Here is a 23,547-nt window from a genome sequence, read left to right as displayed (position 1 = left end):
AGTACTCTGTGTATATGTATACATGTAGAGGGTAAAGTGATGTGTCTTTCTTCAGTTTGTTGAAAAAATAAAAAAGTTTAACAAGTGAAAACAAACAATAGGGTTTTCTACTATATTTGAAAAAGTCCTTCAAAATGTTGATTTTGCTAATAAAAAAGCCACCAAAAAGGCATCCAATTTGGTGACGTGATAATATCAGTGGATGCATTATATTTTTTTTTATAAATTAGAAGAGTTTAAAAAACAAACACAATTATGGCGCACTTCCCTTGAAAAAGGGAAAAAATCGACTTTGGGTTCAATCAATCGATAGTGTTGATTCAAAGTACACTCAAGTATGATTCATAGTATATTATTGCTTTGTACTATTGCACTATTATATATTTAATACTTTAATTCTCAAAAATACATAATCTCTAGGAATAATGGTGCTGTCAGGAGAGACTATTTCCAACATTATCTTTAAATAAATTACTATAAAAAACATACAAACGTGAACTATCATCCTAGGTACAATACTTTGACCAATTCTTTCTTTCCTCTGTGTGCAAGCGATATGTTTTTAGTGAATGATCGCGTACTAAAAGTCAGTTCAGTATTGTGTGAGAATAAACAAACATAATAAATAATGATAATAATCATGAGCGACGTTGGATGGTCCATTCACATGACAAAAATTACGTCTTTTTTATGTAGGTCTTTTAGTTTATGTAGAAATATTTACATAAATGATATACAAGTTGCCTATCAAGTAAAACTATTCATTAAATCATTCTACATTATTGGCACACACAGCACTCAAGTTGTCTATTGTTTAGATTGTTTAGAACTACCCATTACAAATGTATGTAAAAGTGACAACATTGATGTTTTGTACATTGCCTATATGTATAGAATATATTTACACGAAATGAATGTAAAATAAAGTGATTTTAGCTTTTTACTTCTCAAAAAATCAACGCAAGCTGAAAGTTACTGTTTAAATAAAATAAAAGTTACTCATTTAAACTACAAATTTAAAAACATGTAGTGTTAAATGAGTTGAATACAATAAAAACAAGTCACGGTGAGTGTGATTCTTTTAGGTCAAACCTTCCTTTATTAATCATTAAAATCGCATATTTTTGATAATATTTGACCTCAATGTAGGCGCATCAAAGTTATCATAATATTTTTCAGAATGAATACAACAATTTTCTATCATAAAGTTAACGATAATTGAGTAATACTTTGTAATCATCTGTAATAAATATTTAATTAACACACAAAACAAGTTGCGAATTTTAGTGTTAGTACAGACAATAGAATCAAAAATTCTCCTTCAGCTCAAAAATTACGTGAAGAAGATGAAAATTTAGTTATAGGTAGTTGGTAGAATGTACAATAATAACTTTGAGGACATTGTATTATTGAGCGTCGGGAAAACTTAGAAAAAGGGAAATTAAATTCGAGATAGCAATTTTTTTCAAATTTAAAAGTATGATGTATGAAAAAAATATTTTGTAACTGCAACTTTTGTACGAAACTTTTCCCCCGTTAAATCATAATTTTTGATTTATTTGAGAAAAACTGATTGCTCAAAGTTAATTTTCATTTTCTAAATTTTCCTGATACTTTATGAGACAACTATCAACTATCTTTAATCAAATTTTCATCTTTTTCAGGTAATTTTTGAGCTCAAAATCTCTATTGTCTGTGCTATAGGTATATAACAAATGCACTTTTTTAAAGTAAATTACTTACACCGCCACAGGTTATAACAGGTTTTTGACGATATATGAAACTCATTTAAATGTACCCGTATAAAGTTAGCCCTTAATAATTTCGAAAAATTGTTTAATGTTAATTGTTAAAATTTGCAATTTTAAAATTTATAGATAAAAATATTTTTAATAATTTGAGTGTTTTTTTTTTATTTTAACTGATAGGATCTCGCGTAGTTTCTTCATACTATAGAAAAGTTTTCGAGGAAAATTTGAAGTGGAAGAAAAATTTGTTTAAAAGTTTTTGCCTGCCTTATGGAGTACTAATTTGCTCTAAAGAATAAATTTTATTAATCATTCTTATATTAACATTTTGATGAAAATTCTAATATAGAGCACCGAAGAATGAAAAACAAAAATAACTATTATTATTCGATTAAAAATGGTTCTATTAAAATATGTTGAAAATGGTTTTATAATACAAAAATGAATTCAGAATTCAAAAAACGCGGTTTGCATTAATGTATTGAACAAATTAAAATGAATATAACAACAAAATCAATGCGCAGAGATAAAAGAGCACACAAATATTAACTAAAACTTGAAATAAAAATAAAAATAATAAAAAAGTCACTACATGTATAGACATGTATAGTATCCAGGGTGATCAACCAACAGATGGACACTACACAACAAACAAAACAAATTAATAATTAAATAATAATTTTTACCTTTAAATCTGCATCCGAATAAAGACAATCACGGTGAAAAAATTTCACTTGAATTTTTTAAACAGAAAAATCTTTATTTTGTTCAGCTATAAACGGGAATTTGGTATTGAATTAAGGTGTTAATAAACTTCACTCAGTGTTAATTAGATAGATAATTAATTTTTATCAATATTTAACCCTGGTTTAGGAGGCTAAATAAGTAGTTTTTAATATAATACTTGAAATTACACCAATTTATTGTTTTTCGCACCTTCACAATTAATTTTAAGCGATATTCCATAAACTACTGATGCAATCGTTGAATGTACCCGATTAATATAGTTTTTTAGACAAAAGTTTTATAAATGAAAGAACCAAAATTAGATTCCACAACGTAAGAGCACTAAATTTAATTTTATTATAGGGCAATATTATATAGGGTGTCCTAAGTACCACGCATTAAGACAATATAGTGATGTAGAAAAAAATGCTAAGAAAAACTTCTAAAGGTTACCGGTTTTCTGCTTAAGGATTTTATAAACGTAGTCATTATGGAAAACCGAATATAATAAATAATATGATGGTTAAAATGGTTATAGAAGTCGTCAATTTTATTTTTTGGATCTATCACCCTATTCCGAATTTATCAAACACAAACGTATAGAAAGTGAACACAAAATGAAGTCACATTGAACTGACGTGAAGTGATAAACGTAAGAATGTGACATAAATATTTAGTTATAAAACTTCAAAAAAAAAGTATGAGAGTTGAGAAGTGTGTAAAAAAAATAACAATTTCAAATGTAAAATATTTAAATAAAGTTTTAAAATCCTTATTATTGTGGTACGTGAGTTTTTTTATATTTATCAAATTTTATTATTGCATGTCTCTATTAGTTTTTGAGGTTATAATTTCATATTACTACAGATAAACTAGACTTGTCACTCAAATATCAAAAAAGTTTACGAATTTACTATAAATCAAATGCAAAACGAATCAGAAACAAGTTCGGAATCAAGAATGGTGTGCGATCCAATTGTGTTGAATTTTCACGAAAGTTTATTACGACAATCTGATATCGAACTATTAAGTGGTAATTATTGGTTAAATGACACTCTAATATCATTTTACTACGAATATTTAGAACGAATCTATTTTAAAGATTATAAAAATTTACTATTTGTCCCGCCTCAAGTAACCCAATGCATAAAATTATGTCAAGTACAAAATATTGAAGAAATCCGTATATTTTTGGATCCATTGGATGTTGATAAACGTGATTTTATATTTTTTGCATTAAATGATAATGATACATCACATGCTGGGGGCACACATTGGAGTTTGGTGGCATTCTCACGTCCTGAAAATAAAATATATCATTTTGATTCATCCGCGGGTGCAAATCATAATTCTGCATGGGAATTAGGGACACGTTTAATGGGTGCATTGGGCTTGTCTAAATTAAATGGGCAATTTGAGGAATCGAAATGTTTACAACAGACAAATGGTTATGATTGTGGGCTACATTTATTGTGTAATACCGAAAATATTGCACAGTTTGTGATTAAAAATGGTTTAATTGAGGGGCATCCTTTAATTCAGTCATGTGATCAAAAACGTCGTGAAGTTTTAATGTTAATTCATTCATTGATACAACAAGGATATGTTAAAAATTCTGATAGCTGCGAATAAAATTTTCAAAATATTTATGTTTGTTTTTATTACTCATAGTGTGCATAGTTTATAATAGGTCGTATGCCGTAGGTCGTTTGCGACACGCTACCGCGGCAGTGTTAAGAGAAACTATAGAAGATCTCTTCTTTATCTGTTCTAAACCATGAAATTATTAAAGTAAGAATTTAAGTAGAACCATAAAGTCCAGTGAAAAATAGAAATGAGTGTCCAAATTAATTTATGGTGAAATCGCCTATCGAATTATTATTTTGATGGCTTTCTTTTGAATTCAAGTTTGTCCTGCAATAGACAAAATTGGCTAATCGGACAAACAGATTTATCGCAGTATTATGCAACAGCATTAGACTTATTGTAAAACGGTCTTTCGATTTTCACTTCCAGATAACTTGTTGCGGAAGTTAACTGAATAATCTTTTAAAAATAAAAGAAACTAAAGATATTCGTAAGCTTCTAGATAAAGTTATCTTTAGGGGAAGAATTCGGGTAGTACTAATTAGGCGTTAGAGCAATTTTTTGGTGTGTATTTGTTTATAAATCATAGAGAAATAAGAAACTAGAGTACTATTTTGTGTCCACTGAGTAAAAAGGAAGTATTATTTCACAAATTTGAATCACTCAGGGACTAATTCAATCTCAGCGTTACCCTAAAACAAAATCTTCGCTGCGAATATTAAAAGTCTTAAAAAAGTCGAATCCGCGATTTAAATCTTTCACATGAAATTAACTTTCACTTTATATTTTGTAATGTGTAACCTTACGTTCGTACATGAATCAATAGAGGTCAGGCCAGTATTTTGGAGTCGCAAATTAAATTTTAGAGATATAAAAATAAACTCTCTGTACTCTCAATATGCGTACAATAATCCTTTTAGTATCTCATGCTCAGACTTAGCGACCAATCCCTGATTACAATGACTATTGGAGTTTTCCAGATATTTGACACTTTATTGGCAAGAAGCACAGTATAAGATTAGCATATTTATATTGGTTTATATTTCTGCCACTGTGGCGCTGAGATCTTAATTGTAAACCTCAATTGGCTTTGAGTGAAAGTGTCACAATCTTGTGGTCTGTTTTTTCGTCAATTTTAGGTACCTGATTCGGACTACTTTCTTGTTTCTCTTTGATTTTTATTATATTGTCATTCATAAAATCCATAATTTGTATGATAATTCATTTTTTTCGATGTGTTCTAATAATTTTGAATGTATCATTTATTATTTTCTGTGTATTTTTAGCTTATTATTTTGCATAACTTTTTTTTTTTTTGTATTTTGTTTGACTTCAATAAACACACTCTTTGATTGTTGTTAAAGCAAAAAAATCGAAATTTATTTTTCATTTGTCTTCTTACTAACAGGTTAAGTTTTGAGATTAGAAGTTTATATCATGATGACATTTAACCAAACGTTTAGGTAAGAGTATTTTAACCAAAGAACCACTGTTAACAAAACCAATACTGGCAGCTGGGCCTCTGCATACAAGGCCAGTAGTTATTAGCCAGTAACAGTTCCTATTCACGACTTCTCTACTTGCCCTGTACCTAAGCTTAATCATATTTGAGTTTAGTAAACGCCAATGAACAGAAAAGTCACGTGACCTACTAGTAACCATTAATGAATATATCTGGAGAGGCAGCCCGAAATTTCAAAATATAATACAATTTCAATACATTTGAAACCCTGTAAGGAAGCCAATGAAACTTAGGCTAATACTGGCCGCTATCTCAGATCCTATGTACAGGCGCCTTGAAAGAGCGCCATAGTTGTAACATTACTGGCAGTTAGTAGTACTGTTAAGGGGACAGTATTAACTTACCCTTGTAGAGCTATTGAGGAGTTTAAGTGTCAATTAATTTTCAGGCAGCCATTACTGGACATATCTGGAAAGGTACTACCTATCATAGTAGAATTAGACAAGGTATGCTCTTGCGCAGGTTTCCTAGATATAATACAATAAAAATGAAATTATTTAGGATTAAAAATAAAACTCTTTTTTATTATAATTATTACACAATTAAATTAATAAAAAGATTTTTCCATATAAAATTTATAATAATTAATATATAATTTTTTCAAATCGGCAATCAACATTTATAAAATAGACATTAAATATAAAATAGACATCTTTAATGAAACAAATATATTAGAAACAGTTAATATATATTTTTACTCAAAATGGCTTCACACAAATCAATTAAATGCATTATGTATTTATTTATTATCAAATATATATTTTTTTTAGTAAAGTCTTCTTTGGTTTTCACAGTTAAGTTTAAAAAAACAGTTATAAAACTCTCTTCCATTTTGTATTATCATTCGCCATTTTGTGGACTGTTGCATAAATGGCTGAGTGATAATGATATGTTAAATTAGGTTAGGTGTTTTCAGTCAAGGAGTTCACATCGACCACCATTTTGTTTTTACCTTGTAAATACTTTTCTTTGCTAAAATTAGCACGGATAGTTTTATACTTGTTTATTTAATATAAACTGTGGCTTTATTTTTATTAAATGCTGTTTGTAAATAAGCCTAGAATTATTAGTAGAAAAATAGGGTGCGTTCATCTTGAAAGTTTTCGTTCTCTTAGAGCTTACATTTTTCGATTAACGTTTTGACCGCATTTAATTGTATAGTATTTTCTGAAAATTCACAAACTTTCACTGAAAAGGATGAGTCGGATCCATAAATTTGAACCGATTTATACCATATATATAGCCTTTTGACGGCCTCTTTGACCTAAAGCCCGTTGACGTCAAAGCACTCCTGCTGTTCTGAAACAGCTCAAAATGGTTCAGGGAGAAGTGGTCGGAGATGTGCCAACCCGTTTTTGGTGTCACACCAGGTGTCCCACACCAGGACAGCCACTCTAACCTAACCTAATCTGACCTATTGTATTTTATACATAAATTTCTCGGATATATGTTCAGAGTAACCGAAAACATGTTAGATAAAAATACGCATGAGTAACAACTATATAATTTTGTTTCTAATCAATGGTAAAATCTAAAAGTTTAAAAAAGTAAAAAAGTTTCTGAGATATCTAATATTTTCTAAAAATCAAGACAAGACAAAGAAATTTCGAATATTGAAATATATTTACAAGATAAATTTCAATTGAAAGTGAAAAGATATGTACTCATTTGATGTGGGGATAAGGGCATGAACTATGAAATGTAAGCACTATAAATAACCTTCCAAGATGAATACACCTTTAGCATGAAATTGCATTTTATATAACTATCGATTAAATCTCACTTCCTAAAGAAATGTTCATTTCATATCAAACATATTGTACATATATGTATTGTATAGTAAATACAGTTTACAATCTGTTAAATAAATCATGAATCCCTATGCATTTACAATTCAATTAAATAACTATAATCATGTATTGTCAGATGTACTGTACGTATATCATATATTTTCCACTGTGTGTTACAATCCGTTTGAGTAAACAATGACTAAGTTTATTTTATCTGTATACATTTCAAGGTCATGATACGTTTTATTCTGAAGAGCTCATTATGATATACAAAAAGGGTTAAAGGGTTGTAATTTTATTTAAACAAAAATTTAGTCTATTTAGTTTTCAGTCAATTTTGAAAAAGAAGCCATTATTTTTTTGTTAATAAGACAACAATTCATAAGTCTTTAAAAAATATTTTTCGTAGATACTATTTTATTTATATAAAAAATATATTATTTTATAAAAAATTTGTTTACTAAAAAAACATATTTAAAAAATACTGACACATTTTCAAAGAAAAGTGAGATATATCTCGTTCACCTTGAGATCGTCTCAATATTACTCTCTTCTATTTAAAAATTCTATCGAATCTGAAGATATATAAAATTGTCCAAAAAACACAATTGAGTAGGCTAATCTCAAGTTTCTAAAATTACTCTGTTCAAAACGAGTAAGAACAATCTTTCAGTGCACGAGGCGTTATAGATTTATATATTTATAAGTAAGAAAAAAAAATACTAGTTTGAAAAAATAGCTGGAATTTTGAAAACGACATACCTTATCCAGTTGCCAAAATCTCTGTAGTTGATAATATTATGATTGATCTCATATTCCCTTAGCGCAGAATCAAATTAAGCCCCCCCTCTACTATTTTTTAAGAGTAATTACTAATTACAATTTTTCCCAATTAATCATTTTTCGTTCTAAATATTTCAAATAAGTGTTTTTATACAAATATTATATTGTTTATGTAATAAACTTGCCTATCATTTTTAATAAATGGTAATTAATTTTATTCGATACGATATTGTTATTTTGAATTCAGTCCGGCGTTACTTCGCCTTTTACGTATTTAGAAAGGTGTGTCTTTTTTAGAATTCCAGTCAAATTAACGTTACACTAATTTAAGCTAAAATGGGTGGTGGAACCCAACCACCAAAAGCTTTTTCTAATTCACGTGCCACAGCCAAACATAGCCTATCTTGATTTGGAGCAGCGACCACTTGTATACCAATTGGTAAACCTTCTGAACCTAAGCCCAAAGGACATGCAGTTGCTGGTAATTGTAATACGTTAATAATACCGGTATACGAAAAATTCAATGGTTTGTAAATGGGTTCATGATGGTATGGTGCGGCTGTTGGATGTGTAGGGTAAATTAATACACCATCATCACCCAGTAATTGTATAAGATCACGTTTAAAATTATTTCGCACTTGAACTAAGTACTCATATTTTGGGGTACCATATTGGATGCCCAAATTTTCAACAATAGCGGTCATTAGAACTATAAAAGTATGATTCGATTGTCCGACACACCATTTTAAAAGTTCCCAACTAACGTTAATTGATCCCTCGCAATTAGCTAATTGTTCTTGGAATTTTGGACAATGTTCTGCTTTCATATTGGCAAACCATAAATCGGCAGATTTATCGAATTGTGTAAAATGTGTTTTTTGTGCTTTAATTTTATGCGTTTTTTCCAAATATTTGATAACATCACGTAACGCAAGTTTAATATCTAAGGAAACGGGTGAAACAAATTTTGATCCAGTATCATTTTCTTGATAGAAAAATCGTATTTTTGATACATCCACTGGATCATCTAAACGTAATTCTACAGCCTTTTTATCACTGATTATTTTTAATATAGGTAACAAGTCTTCAGCACGACGACACATTGGACCAATACCCAAAAATGAGCGCTGTTCGTCTGATGTAGGGATTGGGTATTGACCCTTGATGGATACTATGCCAGGTGAGGGTTTATGACCGAATACACCATTAAAGAATGCTGGCATACGTATTGAACCGCCGATATCGGAACCCACTCCAAACGCTGTCCCGGCGGCAGCTTGATTACATCCTTCTCCGCCTGAAGAGCCACCAACAATTCGTGTTGTATCGTATGGATTATTTGTTCGGCCGTAAATTACGTTACCAGTTTCCCACCTAGAAATTATAAATTTCATTCAAAAGTTCACGTGCCATCATTTTTTTTTTCTGAAAAAGGCTACTTACCACATGCAAAGTTCTGGGATATTAGTTAAGGCAAGAGGTATAGCACCAGCTTTTCTCAATAGTCCGATAGCATCTCCATCCTCAGTAGCCACAATATTTCGACGTTTATATAATCCTGAAGTATGAGGCATATCTATAAGAAGAAAAAATTATTAAATTTCTGAATTCGTTCTATTCGAAATCGAAAATTTTTTCGGTTTTTTATAGTGTCAGCCAAAAAAGAGGGAATACTTTTTTAAAATCAATATTTGATTTGTGTTTGTAACTTATTACAAACACAAAAATTGTCCTCAAATGCAATCGGAAAAGAATTCGTAATTCGTAATCTACTTTTATTACAAATAAATGCATGTATCTTAAAAAATTATTTCTATCGTTGTAATTAATTGAAATTGGTTTCTGTTTTAGATCAAGTCAACTCGAAAAAAGGTTTGTAGTGTCCAATGGAAGAGAATAAGCGCAAAACAAATCGTGAAAAATGTGAGACTTATTCCTCATATAAAAAGAAATATCAATTTTTTGGTAAAGCACGAACAAATTCAACTGATTCATTCGTAATCGATGATGAATATTTAATTATCAAAGACACACAACAAAAATCATCTGTAAAAAATAATGTACGAGTTCACAATTCATCAAAAAATAATGATAAATTAACGAAAAAAAATTTATCAATAAAAATTACAAAAACTAGCAGTAGTAAATCAAGAAAAAGTTCCAGTACAAGTAGCCACAAGCTAAGTAGCAGCCACAAAACTTCGACCCAAGTAGTACAACAACAGCAACATTTAATAAGCGAACATAGTCGAACTAGTAGTGGAAGGCGAAAATCAACAAAACGTACGCCACAATTAAAATTAAAAACATTAGAAATTATTTTAAAAGATTTGTGTAACGAAAAAAATTTACAGGATTTTTTAAAGAAAAATTCGATAGCAAAATTAGGTAGTGATAGTTTTAAATTGTTAAAAAATTTAAAACAAAAGAGAAAAGTTTTAATTGAACAAAAAAAAGTAGTTAACGTTAATCAAAATCAAAAAGTAAATAAATTAGTGATAAAAAAATCTACATTACCACAGACTCAATCAAATATAATAAATAATTCAACAAAAAAGAGTAAAAAAAGTAGTACTGCACCGCCAGCGGTGACACCTAGTATTAGTTCAGTGAAACCAATAAAAGAAAATTATTCTAAAGAATTAAAACTTTTATTAGATACAAATTTATCAATCGGTGTTGAAAATTCATCACGAAGAACCTCTGCTTCATCGCGTAATCAATTTCCCGAAAAACAAAAACAACCGTCTAATCTAAAGTCGAATAAACAAACACAGCAGCCAATTTTGCCACCAAAGCCGCCAGTAGTTCCAAAAGTAATTTTAAAGACTAAACCAGTATTTAAGAAACCACAAATATTATCACCAAAATTAATAACAAAAGGCCTTACTAGAAAACAAGTTAAATTTGACGAACAACAATTTGTACGATTTCAATGCAAACATTTAAATTTAACATTGTCGAAAATTGATAAAATTTACAAAATGGATGTTGCTGCTGGTGAAAAGACTGTGAATATAAACCAAGAACAACAAAAGGCTCGTTCCCCTTCACCGCCAAAGCCGAGAATTAAAGTAAAACCGATCGAGCAATTAAAAAGTGATAAATATAAATTAAAAATTAAAATGAAACCTTCGGGGGGAAGTTCTAGTTCCAATAAAAAAGAAAAAGTGACGCCGGAAAACGTAGAAGGTAATCAATCGATCTCATCGCGATTAACTGTTCCAAATTCTAAAGAATCTAGTAAATCTGAATCGAATCGCAACAAAGACGAAAAATCAAAACATACAACTTCAAAGGATCATAGTAAATCTTCGAAGGAACATAGTAAATCTTCAAGAGAACATAGTAAATCTTCAAGGGAACATAGTAAATCATCAAAGGAACATAGTAAATCTTCAAAAGAACATAGCAAATCTTCAAAGGATTATAATAAATCTACAAGTGAGTCTAGTAAATCTACAAGTGAGTCTAGTAAATCTTCAAGAGACCATAATAAATCTTCAAAAGTACATAGCAAATCATCAAAAGTTTCACATCAAAAACCTTCAGAAGAAATTTCACTTCACATACCTCCACATTTACAACATAAGCCTTCAAATCTGTTACAAGATTCGCTGGGATTGCTAACACCGCTTCGCATTGAGGAATCTAGTCCAGGTAGTTTATTAGTTCCCATGAAATCAGTGAAAGTAAAACCACCATCATCGTCTTCAAAGAAAAAACCTTTGCCACCATTTCTTACAAACACTAAATCTTCTTCAAAGAGTAAGCTCGTCTTTGAAGGCTCATCTTCGAAAAGTAAGCACTCATCTTCTCCTCCGAAGAAAGATAAATTGCATGTATCTTCGTCAAAGTCAAAAGTCGATAATCAATCTAAAAGTACACGTGAACAACAAAATATGAAGCGTCGTCTACGAAACGCGGTTAGTTTGGGAGAAACACCTTCACCATCTAAGGATGGAAGTAAATCTAGCTCAAAAAAGAATAAATCTGAGTCGAATGATGAATTTTGGTCACCATTTGAATATGTGGAAGTGAAATCAATGAAAGCTCCACCAACATTTATTGAAGAAGTATTACCACTGTCCACAATTGTACCTCAGCCACCCCAGGAAGTGGTTGCTCCTCCGCCAGTTCCAATACCTCCAGCAGTCCAAATTCCAGCTGCAGTTCAGATTCCAGCTCCAAATGATTTAATACTTGAAAGTGCAGTACCAAATATAATGGTTGAAGTACAACCGCTGCATGAAATTATACAAACAATTGGAACAACTGCAACAGGAGGACGAACTAATGCGAATGCTAAACGTAAAATTAAATATCCAACTAATCGAGACATCAAACGTGTTCGATTTTGTGATGCAATTGAAGTTTGTAATACAGGAAATAAGAAAAAACGTTCGAGAAATCGAGGTAATTTAACTCCTGCACAGATAGCGGCGAATACTATTATTGGCGCTTCAGAAATCAGTGGTGAAATAGGCGAAATACAGATCCAATCTGTTTGGGGAAACGCAGATACAGTAGAACAACCAATTCTCCCAAATCATGAAGAACCTGAAGAGGATGATTTTGTTTTATCACCAGCTCCTCCCGATGATGATTATGACGAAGATTCATATGAACCTGAAGCAATTCCAGAACCTGTACCAGAAAGACGCTTACGTAATGCGAAAAAAATCAATTACTCCGATGATAGTTCATCATTTCTTGATGAATTACTCGAATCACAAATATTATTTGATGCACCACGTGGAACTAGAAGTGAAGCATCAAAAACGAACAAACAAAAAGAGAAACAATCACCACAAGAAGAAGAAACAGAAAAAACGGCAGTATCGAATGAAGAAGATGTATCAAAGGCAACGGAAACAGCTATTGCGGATGAAAAAATTCCCGAAAAAACTGCAACTCCTGACGAGTCTACAACAAAAGACGATGTTGTGGTACAAGATTGTGCTGTCAGTTCGTCGTCATCAAATAATGAATCTTCTACGGGAGGTTCAAGTACTGTCGAACCAATTCCAAAGTTAAAATTAAAAATTAAAACGCCGAAAAAGAAGAAAACCTCAGAAAAAGATAAAGACAAAGAAAAGGAGAAAGAGAAAGACGAGAAAGGAGTTAAGAAAGAAAAGAAAAATAAGAAAAAAGGGAAGGAATCAGATGAGAAGACACCGGACAAAAAACAACCTTTACCTAAATTAAAAATTGAAAATATTAATAAAAACGGTGAAACTAAGTTGGTTATTAAAAAAGTGACTAATAATAGTGATAATAAAAGTGAAAATAGTGAAAAAACTGAAAGTTCAACAACAAAACCGGGCGAGAAAATCGAACGGCCAAAAACAAAAGGTGAGCTAAAAGGTGATGTTACACAAAAAACAATTAAGCGTGGACCTAAACCTAAAATTCCGCCTTCGAATACACAAAGTAAATTTGATAAATTATTAAATTCTCCAACAAAATCAATTAAAAAAGATAGTTTTGAGAAAAAAGAAAAACCACCACCTTCGAACGCAGCCATAAATCCAATTGTACCACCACCAAAACCGAAAACTCCACCTCCCCCACCGAAACCAAAAGAACCTAAAATAGTGAATGCAGAAACAATAGCACAATTTTTCGCAACAAATATCAAAAAGTTATCAGAGCTAAATAAAAATTGTAATTGGGGTGGAATTTACGAACAAGCAGCGTACTATTTTTTTGATACAACCATCACTTATTATCGCCATTATTTATTTAATTATTGGAAAAATAATTGTGATGGTATCCAAACAATTTTAATACCGAAATTACGTCCGGATCAATTGGATTTAAATATTAACGTAGAGAACTTATTTGATGCTGTTGCTCCTGAAGAAGACCATTCAAATAGTGTATCATATCATCGTGGACCGGGTTCAGCAAATCGTGTAGAAAAAATTATCAAAAAACCCCAACCTCCTCCTCCTCCAACAGTAGCAACACCTAAAGAAACGGCACCACCTATAAAATCGCCTGTTCCTGTTGCCCAAAAACCTGAGCATAAAAAATTAGGCGAAGAAGAGAATAGTCCAAAAATCACATTCCAAAATTCACCGCTTAATTTAGCGGATAGTAAACAAATTGAAAAAGATACAGCGTCTTCAACAGCAACATCTGGGAGTGCTGTGTTACAAGTTCCTGAAGTTAATAAATATTCAAATTTAACAAATTTCTATAACAATGCACCTTCTATGTTAGCCGAAAACACAAGTACGCTTACAACACGTACTCAAGAGGATAGCACATCTACTCCAAACATTGTTGTACCACAATACGTGAAAAGTGCTCCTCAACCAATTATGCCAACAATGGCTACAATGCCAACAATGACTACAATGCCATTGCCAAAAAGTAGTCCATATGAAATGAAAACTACACAATCACTTGGTGCTTCTGAAGGTTTAAAATTCGTTGTCACTAATGTTGAACATATACAAAAAGATTCAAGACAAAATTACTCATCCTATGGGCAAAAGCAGGAAGTACAAAAATATGCATCGTATGTAAAATCCCCTCCACCAGCGGAGCTGTCTTCTTATGGACAAAAGCAAGATGTACCAAAATATCCGTCTTACGTGAAATCTCCTCCACCAGCGGAATTGTCCTATGGACAAAAGCAGGAAGTTCCAAAATATGCATCTTACGTGAAATCTCCTCCACCAGCAGAGTTATCCTCTTATGGACAAAAGCAGGATGTATTGAAGTATGCGTCATACGTAAAATCCCCTCCACCAGCAGAGCTGTCACGTTCTGCTGCCAGCACTCCAAAACCGACACAATATTCTACATCGACTACACCGAAACCCAACTATTCATCTTATACAAAATCAATAGAAAGTACAATCCAAAAGTATGATACTCCGCATCAACAACAGCAACAGCAAAAAGTACAAACTCCCAGTGAACCAGCGAAAACATACAATATACAACAACAAACACAGCAGCAAAGTATTGATTCAGTTTCACGTCCAGACCGTGCTAAATCGATTGATATGTATTCAGATCACCTTCAACGAAATATACCATCACCATTTTTAAAAGCAGCTCCCCAGCAGCAAGTTTCTACACAAAATTATTATTCTAATTCAAGTACTTTAGATACGACTTCATCTTCAGAACGTAATCGTTTAAATTATTTTAATTATAATCAACCACATCAGACAACATCACAAAGTAATACAACTGCTTCAAGTGGCAGTGGAGGCTTACAACAGTTAGCGAAATCTTATGTGGCTGCAGCCGCAGCTGCAGTTGCTACGGCCGCAACACCTTCAAAATCGAATTTCTATTATGACATGTCTAAAACATATACTCCCTTCCGATCAACAGACACACCTACAACATTAGAACATCAAGTACAACATCATCACCAACAGCAACATCGACAATCGCCGATTGTGAAACCGTTAGAGAAAGAAGTTAAAGACGAACGGAATATACCAAGTACTCATTCAACAATGCAATCTCCACCTCCTTCATCTGTTCCTACAGGAAATACTTCTTCAGTACAGAAAGTCAATACAGATTATTCTATCATACCTCTATCCTCGACAAGTTCGACACCCGCTCCAGTAACTAGTGATCGTCCTTCGATAATGTCGCTCGATTTTCAACAATCGTATTTACTAAATAATTATTACAATTCATATTCCTTACAACGACAGCTTGAAAGTAGCGGTTTTTTAGGTACAACTAGTAATTTGTTATTACCAAGTGTATCTGCAACGGATAATTTATTTTCCACGGAGGAAGTACAACAGTATCAGCAACATACGACAAGTGCACATGGAGGTAGTAATATAACAGGGCAAAGCACAAATCATCATCATCAGTTGTACGATAATTATATGATAAATTCTACTGATAGCACGATTTTATTGCCACAGGATGCTTCCTCAATGCAAATTCAACAACAATCGGATACTACAAATACAAATTACGCTGATAATTATTCGCCGACGCTGTTAACAACCTTAAATAATGCATCTACGGATTATCATCAAGATAGTAATAGTTCGTATTGGAGTGAGAAAAAATCACCAGCCTCATCAACGGCTTCCACGCCACAACCTGATCAAAAATCATCCTCACAACAAAAGGACAAAGCAAAACAGTATACTCATGCAGGAGCTCGGGCATTAGCAAGCCGATACGATGAAACGGCAAAAAACATATTAACCTTACATTTAGAACACGCGCGATTATTTAACGCCGATTGTAAATTTGCAAAAAATTATTCAACATATTTAAAAGAACAGATACGATTAAAATATCCATATTGTCATCCGTTAATCGGGAACACACGCTTAAATAAATTAGGTTCAGCAAAAGTTTATGTCCATTGTATGGATAAAGATTGTTTGCGCTTTAATTGTACTCTTCAATCGAATATTGTCGATTCGGTAGGACTTACACCGGTCGAAATTAAAGTTTACGGTGAATTAAATCAGGATAAACAAAAACAATTGTGTCGTATGACGTCACAGCAGCAACAACAACAACAACATAATTTAAATTCGGAACGTTTAATGGTGGAATGAAATTAAATGTAAAAGTGGCTTAAATAAACAATGTGCAAGTGAAAATAAAAGAGGTGTGGGCTGGGAAATTAAAGTGATTTTTAGAAAAAGGATTATAAAATAGTGTTGTGTTTAAAGTTGTGTAATTAAGCTCCTCGAACTATAAACTTAATACCTACTTTTCCAGGGGCAAAACTTTTTTAATTAAATAAATAACTCCCCCTCCCCCTACTATCCCTACCACTATTGTTAGTGATGTTTAAATACTTATAAAAATAATGAGAAAATGCATGAATTTAATTAAAGTGATTAATTTAAATATTGTTTTAATAGACCATTTTTAAGTATGGAAAATTTGAGACTACTTTTCGAGTTCAAAAATGAACTGTAAACTATTTTTTTTAGTTAGAATTATTTTCTAAGTTCTATTCATATACAGTACAGTGACAGTGATTTCGAGTTTGTAGCTTTATTATTATATTTTTCGACGTACGAATTTATTTGATTATTAAAAAATTATTTAAAAAAATAAAATTTGTTCCAAATGAATACAAGAAAATTTTTTTGTATATAATCAGAAATTATCTTGGCCTTTCTAGCTCCTTAGTGAAAACAACTGTCTGATATTTATTTATAGCTTGAATTGAATTACACGCCAAGCTTAATAATTGATGAATTGATGAATATTCATTGTGGACGATATTCAAATGTGAAGATAAGTTGAATAATAAAATACAAAAACCATTTTGTCTGACACTCAATAAAGCAATGTCTCCGTCATTCGACACCTTGAAAATTGTAATTTTTAAATTATCGAACAACGAAAACCTCGTTCGTTTACATGCCTGGCAAAATGATTTTTTATTCAATTATATTCATATTTGAATATCATCGTCAATGAATATTTAATCATTTTAAGCTTGCTTCATCATTAATAATTTTGTTGGTGCACTGAAATAGAAGTCCCCGGTTATGAATATTTTCATACAGAAAAAAGTGGTCATAACTTTGACAACAGCTTTTCAAGAAATGAAGTCATTTCAGTGAGTCTTCTATTTCAATGGACGAGCAAAATTTTTTATACCGAAGCAAGCTTAAAAAATGAATATTTATTGAGGACGATTGCTACACCTGTGACTTTTGAAACAAAAGAAATTTTAATAATCAAAATCATAGAAAATTTTGCTTAGTTTGAATCAAGAAAATATTTTAAAGAATTGAGTGTACCTAAAACATATAACAATCATTTGAAATTTAAAAAAATACATCTTGATTATTCTTTGGAACAAAACTTGTTTAATTTGAGGAAAAGTTGTGAATTTTTAATTTGTGATTAATCAAAAGAAAAGTTTATTTATTTTTAATTACGATTTTTGAAAATTAATTTCAAAATATATATTTTTTTTATCTGTGACAGTTGATACTAAAAATAATAATTATATGGTAAAATTATTTTGGATTAATAGCCCAAGAATTTGTATGATATTTCAGTTTTTGGATATAAAAAAACAAAAATTATATATATTAATTGTTATAATTTCTAATTTTATTTTGATTTTTTTTTTCTATGTACATAAAACTTCGAGTAAAAATATATATTATCTGGGAAAAATGTAAATCCTCAAAATTTTATTTATTTTGTTCCTAAATTTTCAGTTCCTTTATTTTTTCGTTTTGAAAGTAAGAACAGTATTTTTCAGACGTAGAAAAATAATTCACAAAGTGCTAGAATAAAATTAATAAAATTTTGAGTTTAGGATTTTTAAAAATATAGAACTTTGGCATGAAAGTTTAGGAATGTTTTGTAAATAGGTCCACAATTAATAAGAGAATTTTGGCATGAAATTTTAGGGATGCTGTAAATAGTTCAACAGTTACTAATATAATATAAATATATTTTTAAATTTAAAGACTGGTATTTAGAAAAAACATTATATTCCCGAAATTCATTTCGATTTTATTTTTAGAGCTAATCAAATAGTCCTATTAATGCCGCTCTAAATATGCTTTTTATAGGAATAATTATTAGGGCCTTCTTAGTGCATATATTTAGATGTTAAGGAATTTAATAAGACAATATAGACGAAGTATCAATATTATATTTACGGTTTTATTACACGGTTTGTTTCTCGAATCATTGATCAAAACCTTAAATCTTAAATGACCTTAATCAAAACAGGTTTTTCTATATTTACGCATGGTTGTAGAAAAGATCTTTTTGGTAGCTGAAGATCCAAAACGTTTTTGTAATATCTCCAAAAACATGAAAAGGAGGGTAATTTTATTTTACACGAAACTTCGGAATACTTTTTTTAGAATATGATGCTAGGGAAGTTAGTTTCTCCATTAAATGGCAAAAGCTACAATCTGTTTTAAGCTAATTTAATGCCTTCTTTAGGGAAACTTTTAGTATCACCAAACTTTTATTTATTGAAATGTAGGAATTTATTAAGTCCTCTCGATAATTTTATAGTTAAGTCCTGTTATATTTGAAGCGTAGAATGAGGTTAGGGTACCAGAACTCCAAAATAAGCAAGTCTCGTATCTCTTTCGATGATTTTTTAAAGTATTATATCTTCGGCTGATTATGAACATTCAAGGGGGACCTCTTTCGATAAATATTAAATTTGACCCATTCTAAAATTGAAAGAGACGTTAAAAGCTTAACCAATCTTTAAAAATTAGCGGATATACTTCTTGGGCGATCCTTTAATGTTATGTCTCTTGATAGAAGATGAACATTCAAAGAAGTCTGCTAATTTTTGAATGGAAGTGCAATAGAAGTGTGGTTTTTCCCTTTTCCGGAATAAAATAGAATTGCATAATATTTTTAAAAATTGGCGCCGAACTTGAGGCCCATTCTACAATATTAATAGAATTAATAGGATGGGATTGTTTTACACGAGACTGTTTATAATTATCGTAAAGGATTTATTCTATCTTGCACATTCTTCTCAGGTTTTGATTGAGGCAATTTTGATTTATAAAAATACGTTCCTTCCCGTTTATTTTATGATTTATTTTTTATATTTTTACGTAATATCTAGTCATTCAAATGTGCAGCGATTTTTTTTTTTTAAATTAACATAGAATTTTAATTTTTGCCTGTCACTGTACTGTGCATATAAACAATACAATAATTACTTTAAACTTTTTTGTGCTACTGTATTACTAATACTAATATTATTAATAATAATATTGCTTCTGTAAATATTTCAAGTAAACAGTAAAAAAAAAAAACGTTTAGATGACGAATGAGGGTGTGTAGTGGGGCAAGGTATGGTTATGGGTGTGTGCATATGTGTGGTAATTGTTAGGGAAAGTGTAAAAAAGCACTCATCACATTTTTTTTGTTTTGTTTTGTTTTTTTTTTTTTTTGAAAAATCATGTATTTTTATAAATTTGACTTAATAATTAAAAATATTTTTACAATGTTTATTTTTTTTTCTTTTCATTATCGAATTGATTTTGTCGAAGTGGCACCCAAATAATTTTATTCTGGAATTTTTTCCGTTTGATGGAGTTTAAAAATTATTTAAGAATTTAGATGTGAATTTAAATTTAATTAAAAAAAAAATATGTTATCAATATATAAATATATATATATATTAATTATATTTAAATAAAAAAAAAACTACAAATTAATTAATTAATTGATTAATTAATGTACAAAAATCATTTGTATTATGTTTTAATAAAAAATTCAACAAAAAATTTTAAATATTTCACTTGATGAAAATTAATGGCAATTTTCTTTCCCCCACTTTTCATTTTTTATCTCTCAAAATCGTTTGACCAGGCAGTTATTTTATCAAATTCATTGTTTAATCATTTTTGTCATTGTATTCTTTTTTAAATTTTCGATTGGCAGATATTTTCAAAACGCGAAAATTTCCTACGTTTCATTACAAATTCAGAATGGAATTTTATTGGAAAAATATGAAGAAAAAAATTGATCTATCAGAAAATTAACTCATTACAACTTTGAATTGTCATTGGTGATGTTTAAAATAGCTTTTAGAAAACTCAACGGGACAATTTAATGGGTTATTTTAAACTTGGCCTTAAATAAATATACAAAGTTATTTACTAGAAGCAAATATAAATTTAGCAAATTATAAAAAGAAAAAAATTATTATTGATTTTATTAAAAACATTTATTTTAGTCCACGGGCCAGCACTCTTTTTTTTAAAGGATCAATATAAACTTGAAACTTCGTAAGTGGCTCCCTTTTGGCGAGTTTGTCAAACTTTCAATGTGTTTTTTCGAAGTGCTGCGTTTTCGGTCTGTAAAAACGCAGCAGGAAATTTGTCGGACTCTATGACCACATTAATAATTATTAAACAATATATTCTTAGCCAGTTGAATAAATAATGTCAGATCTTAAAGGTCTCATCTCTCTAAAATGAGTCTCATCATTTACGATGATAGAAAATGAATAGTCCAAAGAGGCTTATCCACAAATAGTAAGCTTAACCCTCTTCATGTGAAGAACTCAACTTTCAAAGCTTGCCACAAATGTTTTTTAAAACACTGAATAGTTTGTATAAAAATTACCTTTGACAGCAATACCGTCTTTTGTTGTAAATGGTACACCAAAAAATGGTTTTTCTTTTGCTAAAATTTCTTCGGTAAATACATTGGATTCAATTAGATCATCAACTTTTTTCGCTTCGGCACGTGCTTCTTCAAATCGTGGCGCAATTACACAATTTAATAATGGATTTATTTCTTGTATTCGTGTGATGAATGATTCCACGACATCAGAACTTTTCAACTGAAACAAAAACAAAATGTTAAAGCTTTTAAAATATACAATATTGTAAACAACATTTACGTTAAATATTATATATCTATGCAAGCTAATATTATTATTAGTTATTTTTTCTATCGCTAGATGGAGTCATACTTAACATTAAAATTCCTATATATGCGGTATTTCCCCATTTAGTGGTTAATATAATTAATAATTAATTACAACATCAATAATTTTGTTGAATAGACAAAAAATAAAATTAATATTTTAGTATTAATAAACAGTTTTCATCAGTACAGGTGTAATATAGATAATAATTAATTAATAATAATATTAATTATTTGATGACTAGCAAAAAAAAAAAAAAAAAACATAGGTAGGTACGTTATTTCCAATAGAATTTTATGGATTTCCATTCTATCTATACCCTGTTCAATGTTTAAATATTTTTTATTTATTAAACTAGATAAAACTTTCATTGCTTAAAAACGCTATCAAATCAGAATAATATCTTTGTATTAGTAAATATTTTAAAAGTTACCATAGCTGCCCGTGTTTGTATAGCAGATATCAGGGGCGGATTTACACAAAGTTCCACTCTTGGGCAATTCAGCTAGTTCTGGTACAATAAAATACATTTAAAAGTGAAATTTACAAAATTAAAAAAAACCCCTGGTAAATTTTTCTGGTACGGAATCTTAAACTCGCACTTGAAACATATCTAAGAACACTCTTCATTAAATTACCTTTCAAACGAAACCAAAAATATCATATGTTTAGGCACTACGATGCCACGGACAGACAGACAAACACACACACATTTGAACTGAAGAGAAAAATTTCACGAAAATCTTTTTCATCGATGCATATATGCTTAATAATTCGTCAGTACTTTAGAAAGCGCATTTCAAAATTTTCAAAAACATTTTTTCAACATCTTCAACATTTTTCGTCATGTCTAAGATTAAATTCAAATGTATGCAAAAATATTTTGATCTTTCGAGAAATTTGCCGCCAAGTGCCATAGCCCACGTGACCTAATATGTACAGGGTTTTGAATTATACGAATAAATAAATCATTATAAAAAAAAAAGTGCATTCCTTCTATGAACAGAGTATAGTTTTTTAAATTCACTGCAATAAATATTATGTCGATTGACTACCCATTTCCGATTAGGATGTGCTGATGTGACTCTATACCGCCATTGGCCTTAATTTTAATATAAACATGATTATCTAGTCAAATTCATGGTCATTGTTGCATGACATTATATATTATTATAATCTTATAAATAAATATTTGCATTAACAAGTTAGAACTTGATTATAAATAGTTTTTAGAAAAAATTTATAAGCAATAACAACGTAGGTAAAATTTCATTTGAGGAGTAGCCTATCATCTTTTAAAAGAATAAGAGACTTATTACTTTATTTTGTGTTATCTTATAACTTACTCCAAAAACAAAATGCTTTATTCAAGGTCATAGCTTAGTAAGTAGGACTTTTAAGGGAACAAAAAAAACACAGAATCTTATTTCACAGCCTAAAATGATTTCCATAAAAAATCGTACAAATTCAATAATAATACACCAATACCCTTAATAAACCATCCAACTCCTTTAATAAAACAACTAACTCCCTTAATAACAAAGAATTGACTAAGTTAACTGTTGAAAGACCTTGTATAGAAAGTGTTGAATGTCAGTGCTTGCATTATTTTTAATAAATTTGAAAAGATTAAAAAACCAGCTCAATTATCTTTCGGTCGCCATTTGTTAGGGTTTATCCTAGCTTTTATAGAAAATGGACATCAAAAAATTTTGTCCTAATTTGCACCCTCCTGGGTAAAATAGTGATGTTTACGAAAAAATGTTTCAAATAAAAGTTGCTTATTTTTATAAGGAACATTTTTACTTTATTTACTTTTGTTCTATCTCCAACGACTTACAAGATGGGTCTTACGGACTCAACACCCAATGTTGCTCATTTACAAACTGGACTTTTCTTCACTTTTTACGTCCTGAGTACGCTATAAAAATTTCAGCTTGATATCTTTTTTCGTTTTTGGGTTATCGTGTTCACAGA

At 30.3% G+C, this 23,547-nt stretch overlaps 3 protein-coding genes across 4 annotated transcripts in view; 2 read left to right on the top strand and 1 right to left on the bottom strand.

Annotated features, from left to right (window-relative positions):
- Positions 1–3,228: 3,228 nt before the first annotated feature.
- On the top strand, positions 3,229–4,121 carry LOC123300672 (sentrin-specific protease 8). Of its 2 annotated transcripts, XM_044883282.1 has the most exons (3): positions 3,229–3,257; positions 3,342–3,507; positions 3,577–4,121. In XM_044883282.1, the coding sequence occupies exons 2-3, from the start codon at positions 3,399–3,401 to the stop codon at positions 4,104–4,106; spliced, it is 639 nt and encodes a 212-aa protein (XP_044739217.1). In that variant the 5' UTR covers positions 3,229–3,257; positions 3,342–3,398; the 3' UTR covers positions 4,107–4,121. The 2 variants fall into 2 exon arrangements, with proteins under 2 accessions (XP_044739217.1, XP_044739216.1); XM_044883281.1 differs by having other exon boundaries at positions 3,342–4,121.
- A 3,727-nt stretch (positions 4,122–7,848) lies between these two features.
- Positions 7,849–23,547, bottom strand: part of LOC123300671 (fatty-acid amide hydrolase 2) — a 32,211-nt gene continuing 16,512 nt past the window's right edge. The window contains exons 2-4 of the mRNA XM_044883280.1: positions 21,264–21,483; positions 9,600–9,732; positions 7,849–9,530 (exon numbers count right to left, since the gene is read on the bottom strand). Coding sequence (XP_044739215.1) covers positions 8,483–9,530; positions 9,600–9,732; positions 21,264–21,483 — 1,401 coding nt within the window. The 3' untranslated portion in view covers positions 7,849–8,482. The remainder of the gene's footprint in view (positions 9,531–9,599; positions 9,733–21,263; positions 21,484–23,547) is intronic.
- On the top strand, positions 9,231–16,941 carry LOC123300669 (titin-like). Its single transcript, XM_044883278.1, has 2 exons — positions 9,231–9,336; positions 10,008–16,941. Exon 2 carries the CDS (start codon positions 10,043–10,045, stop codon positions 16,724–16,726), a length of 6,684 nt encoding a protein of 2,227 aa, XP_044739213.1. The 5' UTR covers positions 9,231–9,336; positions 10,008–10,042; the 3' UTR covers positions 16,727–16,941.

Source organism: Chrysoperla carnea, chromosome 5 (genome assembly GCF_905475395.1).
Source record: "Chrysoperla carnea chromosome 5, inChrCarn1.1, whole genome shotgun sequence".
Classification (NCBI taxonomy): Eukaryota; Metazoa; Arthropoda; class Insecta; order Neuroptera; family Chrysopidae; genus Chrysoperla; species Chrysoperla carnea.
This window is presented reverse-complemented; position numbering and strand designations above follow the sequence as displayed.

Coding starts and splice junctions, on each gene's coding strand:
- LOC123300672 (XM_044883281.1), top strand. CDS start 3,399: ATGCAAAACGAATCAGAAACAAGTTCGGAATCAAGAATGGTGTGCGAT.
- LOC123300669 (XM_044883278.1), top strand. CDS start 10,043: ATGGAAGAGAATAAGCGCAAAACAAATCGTGAAAAATGTGAGACTTAT.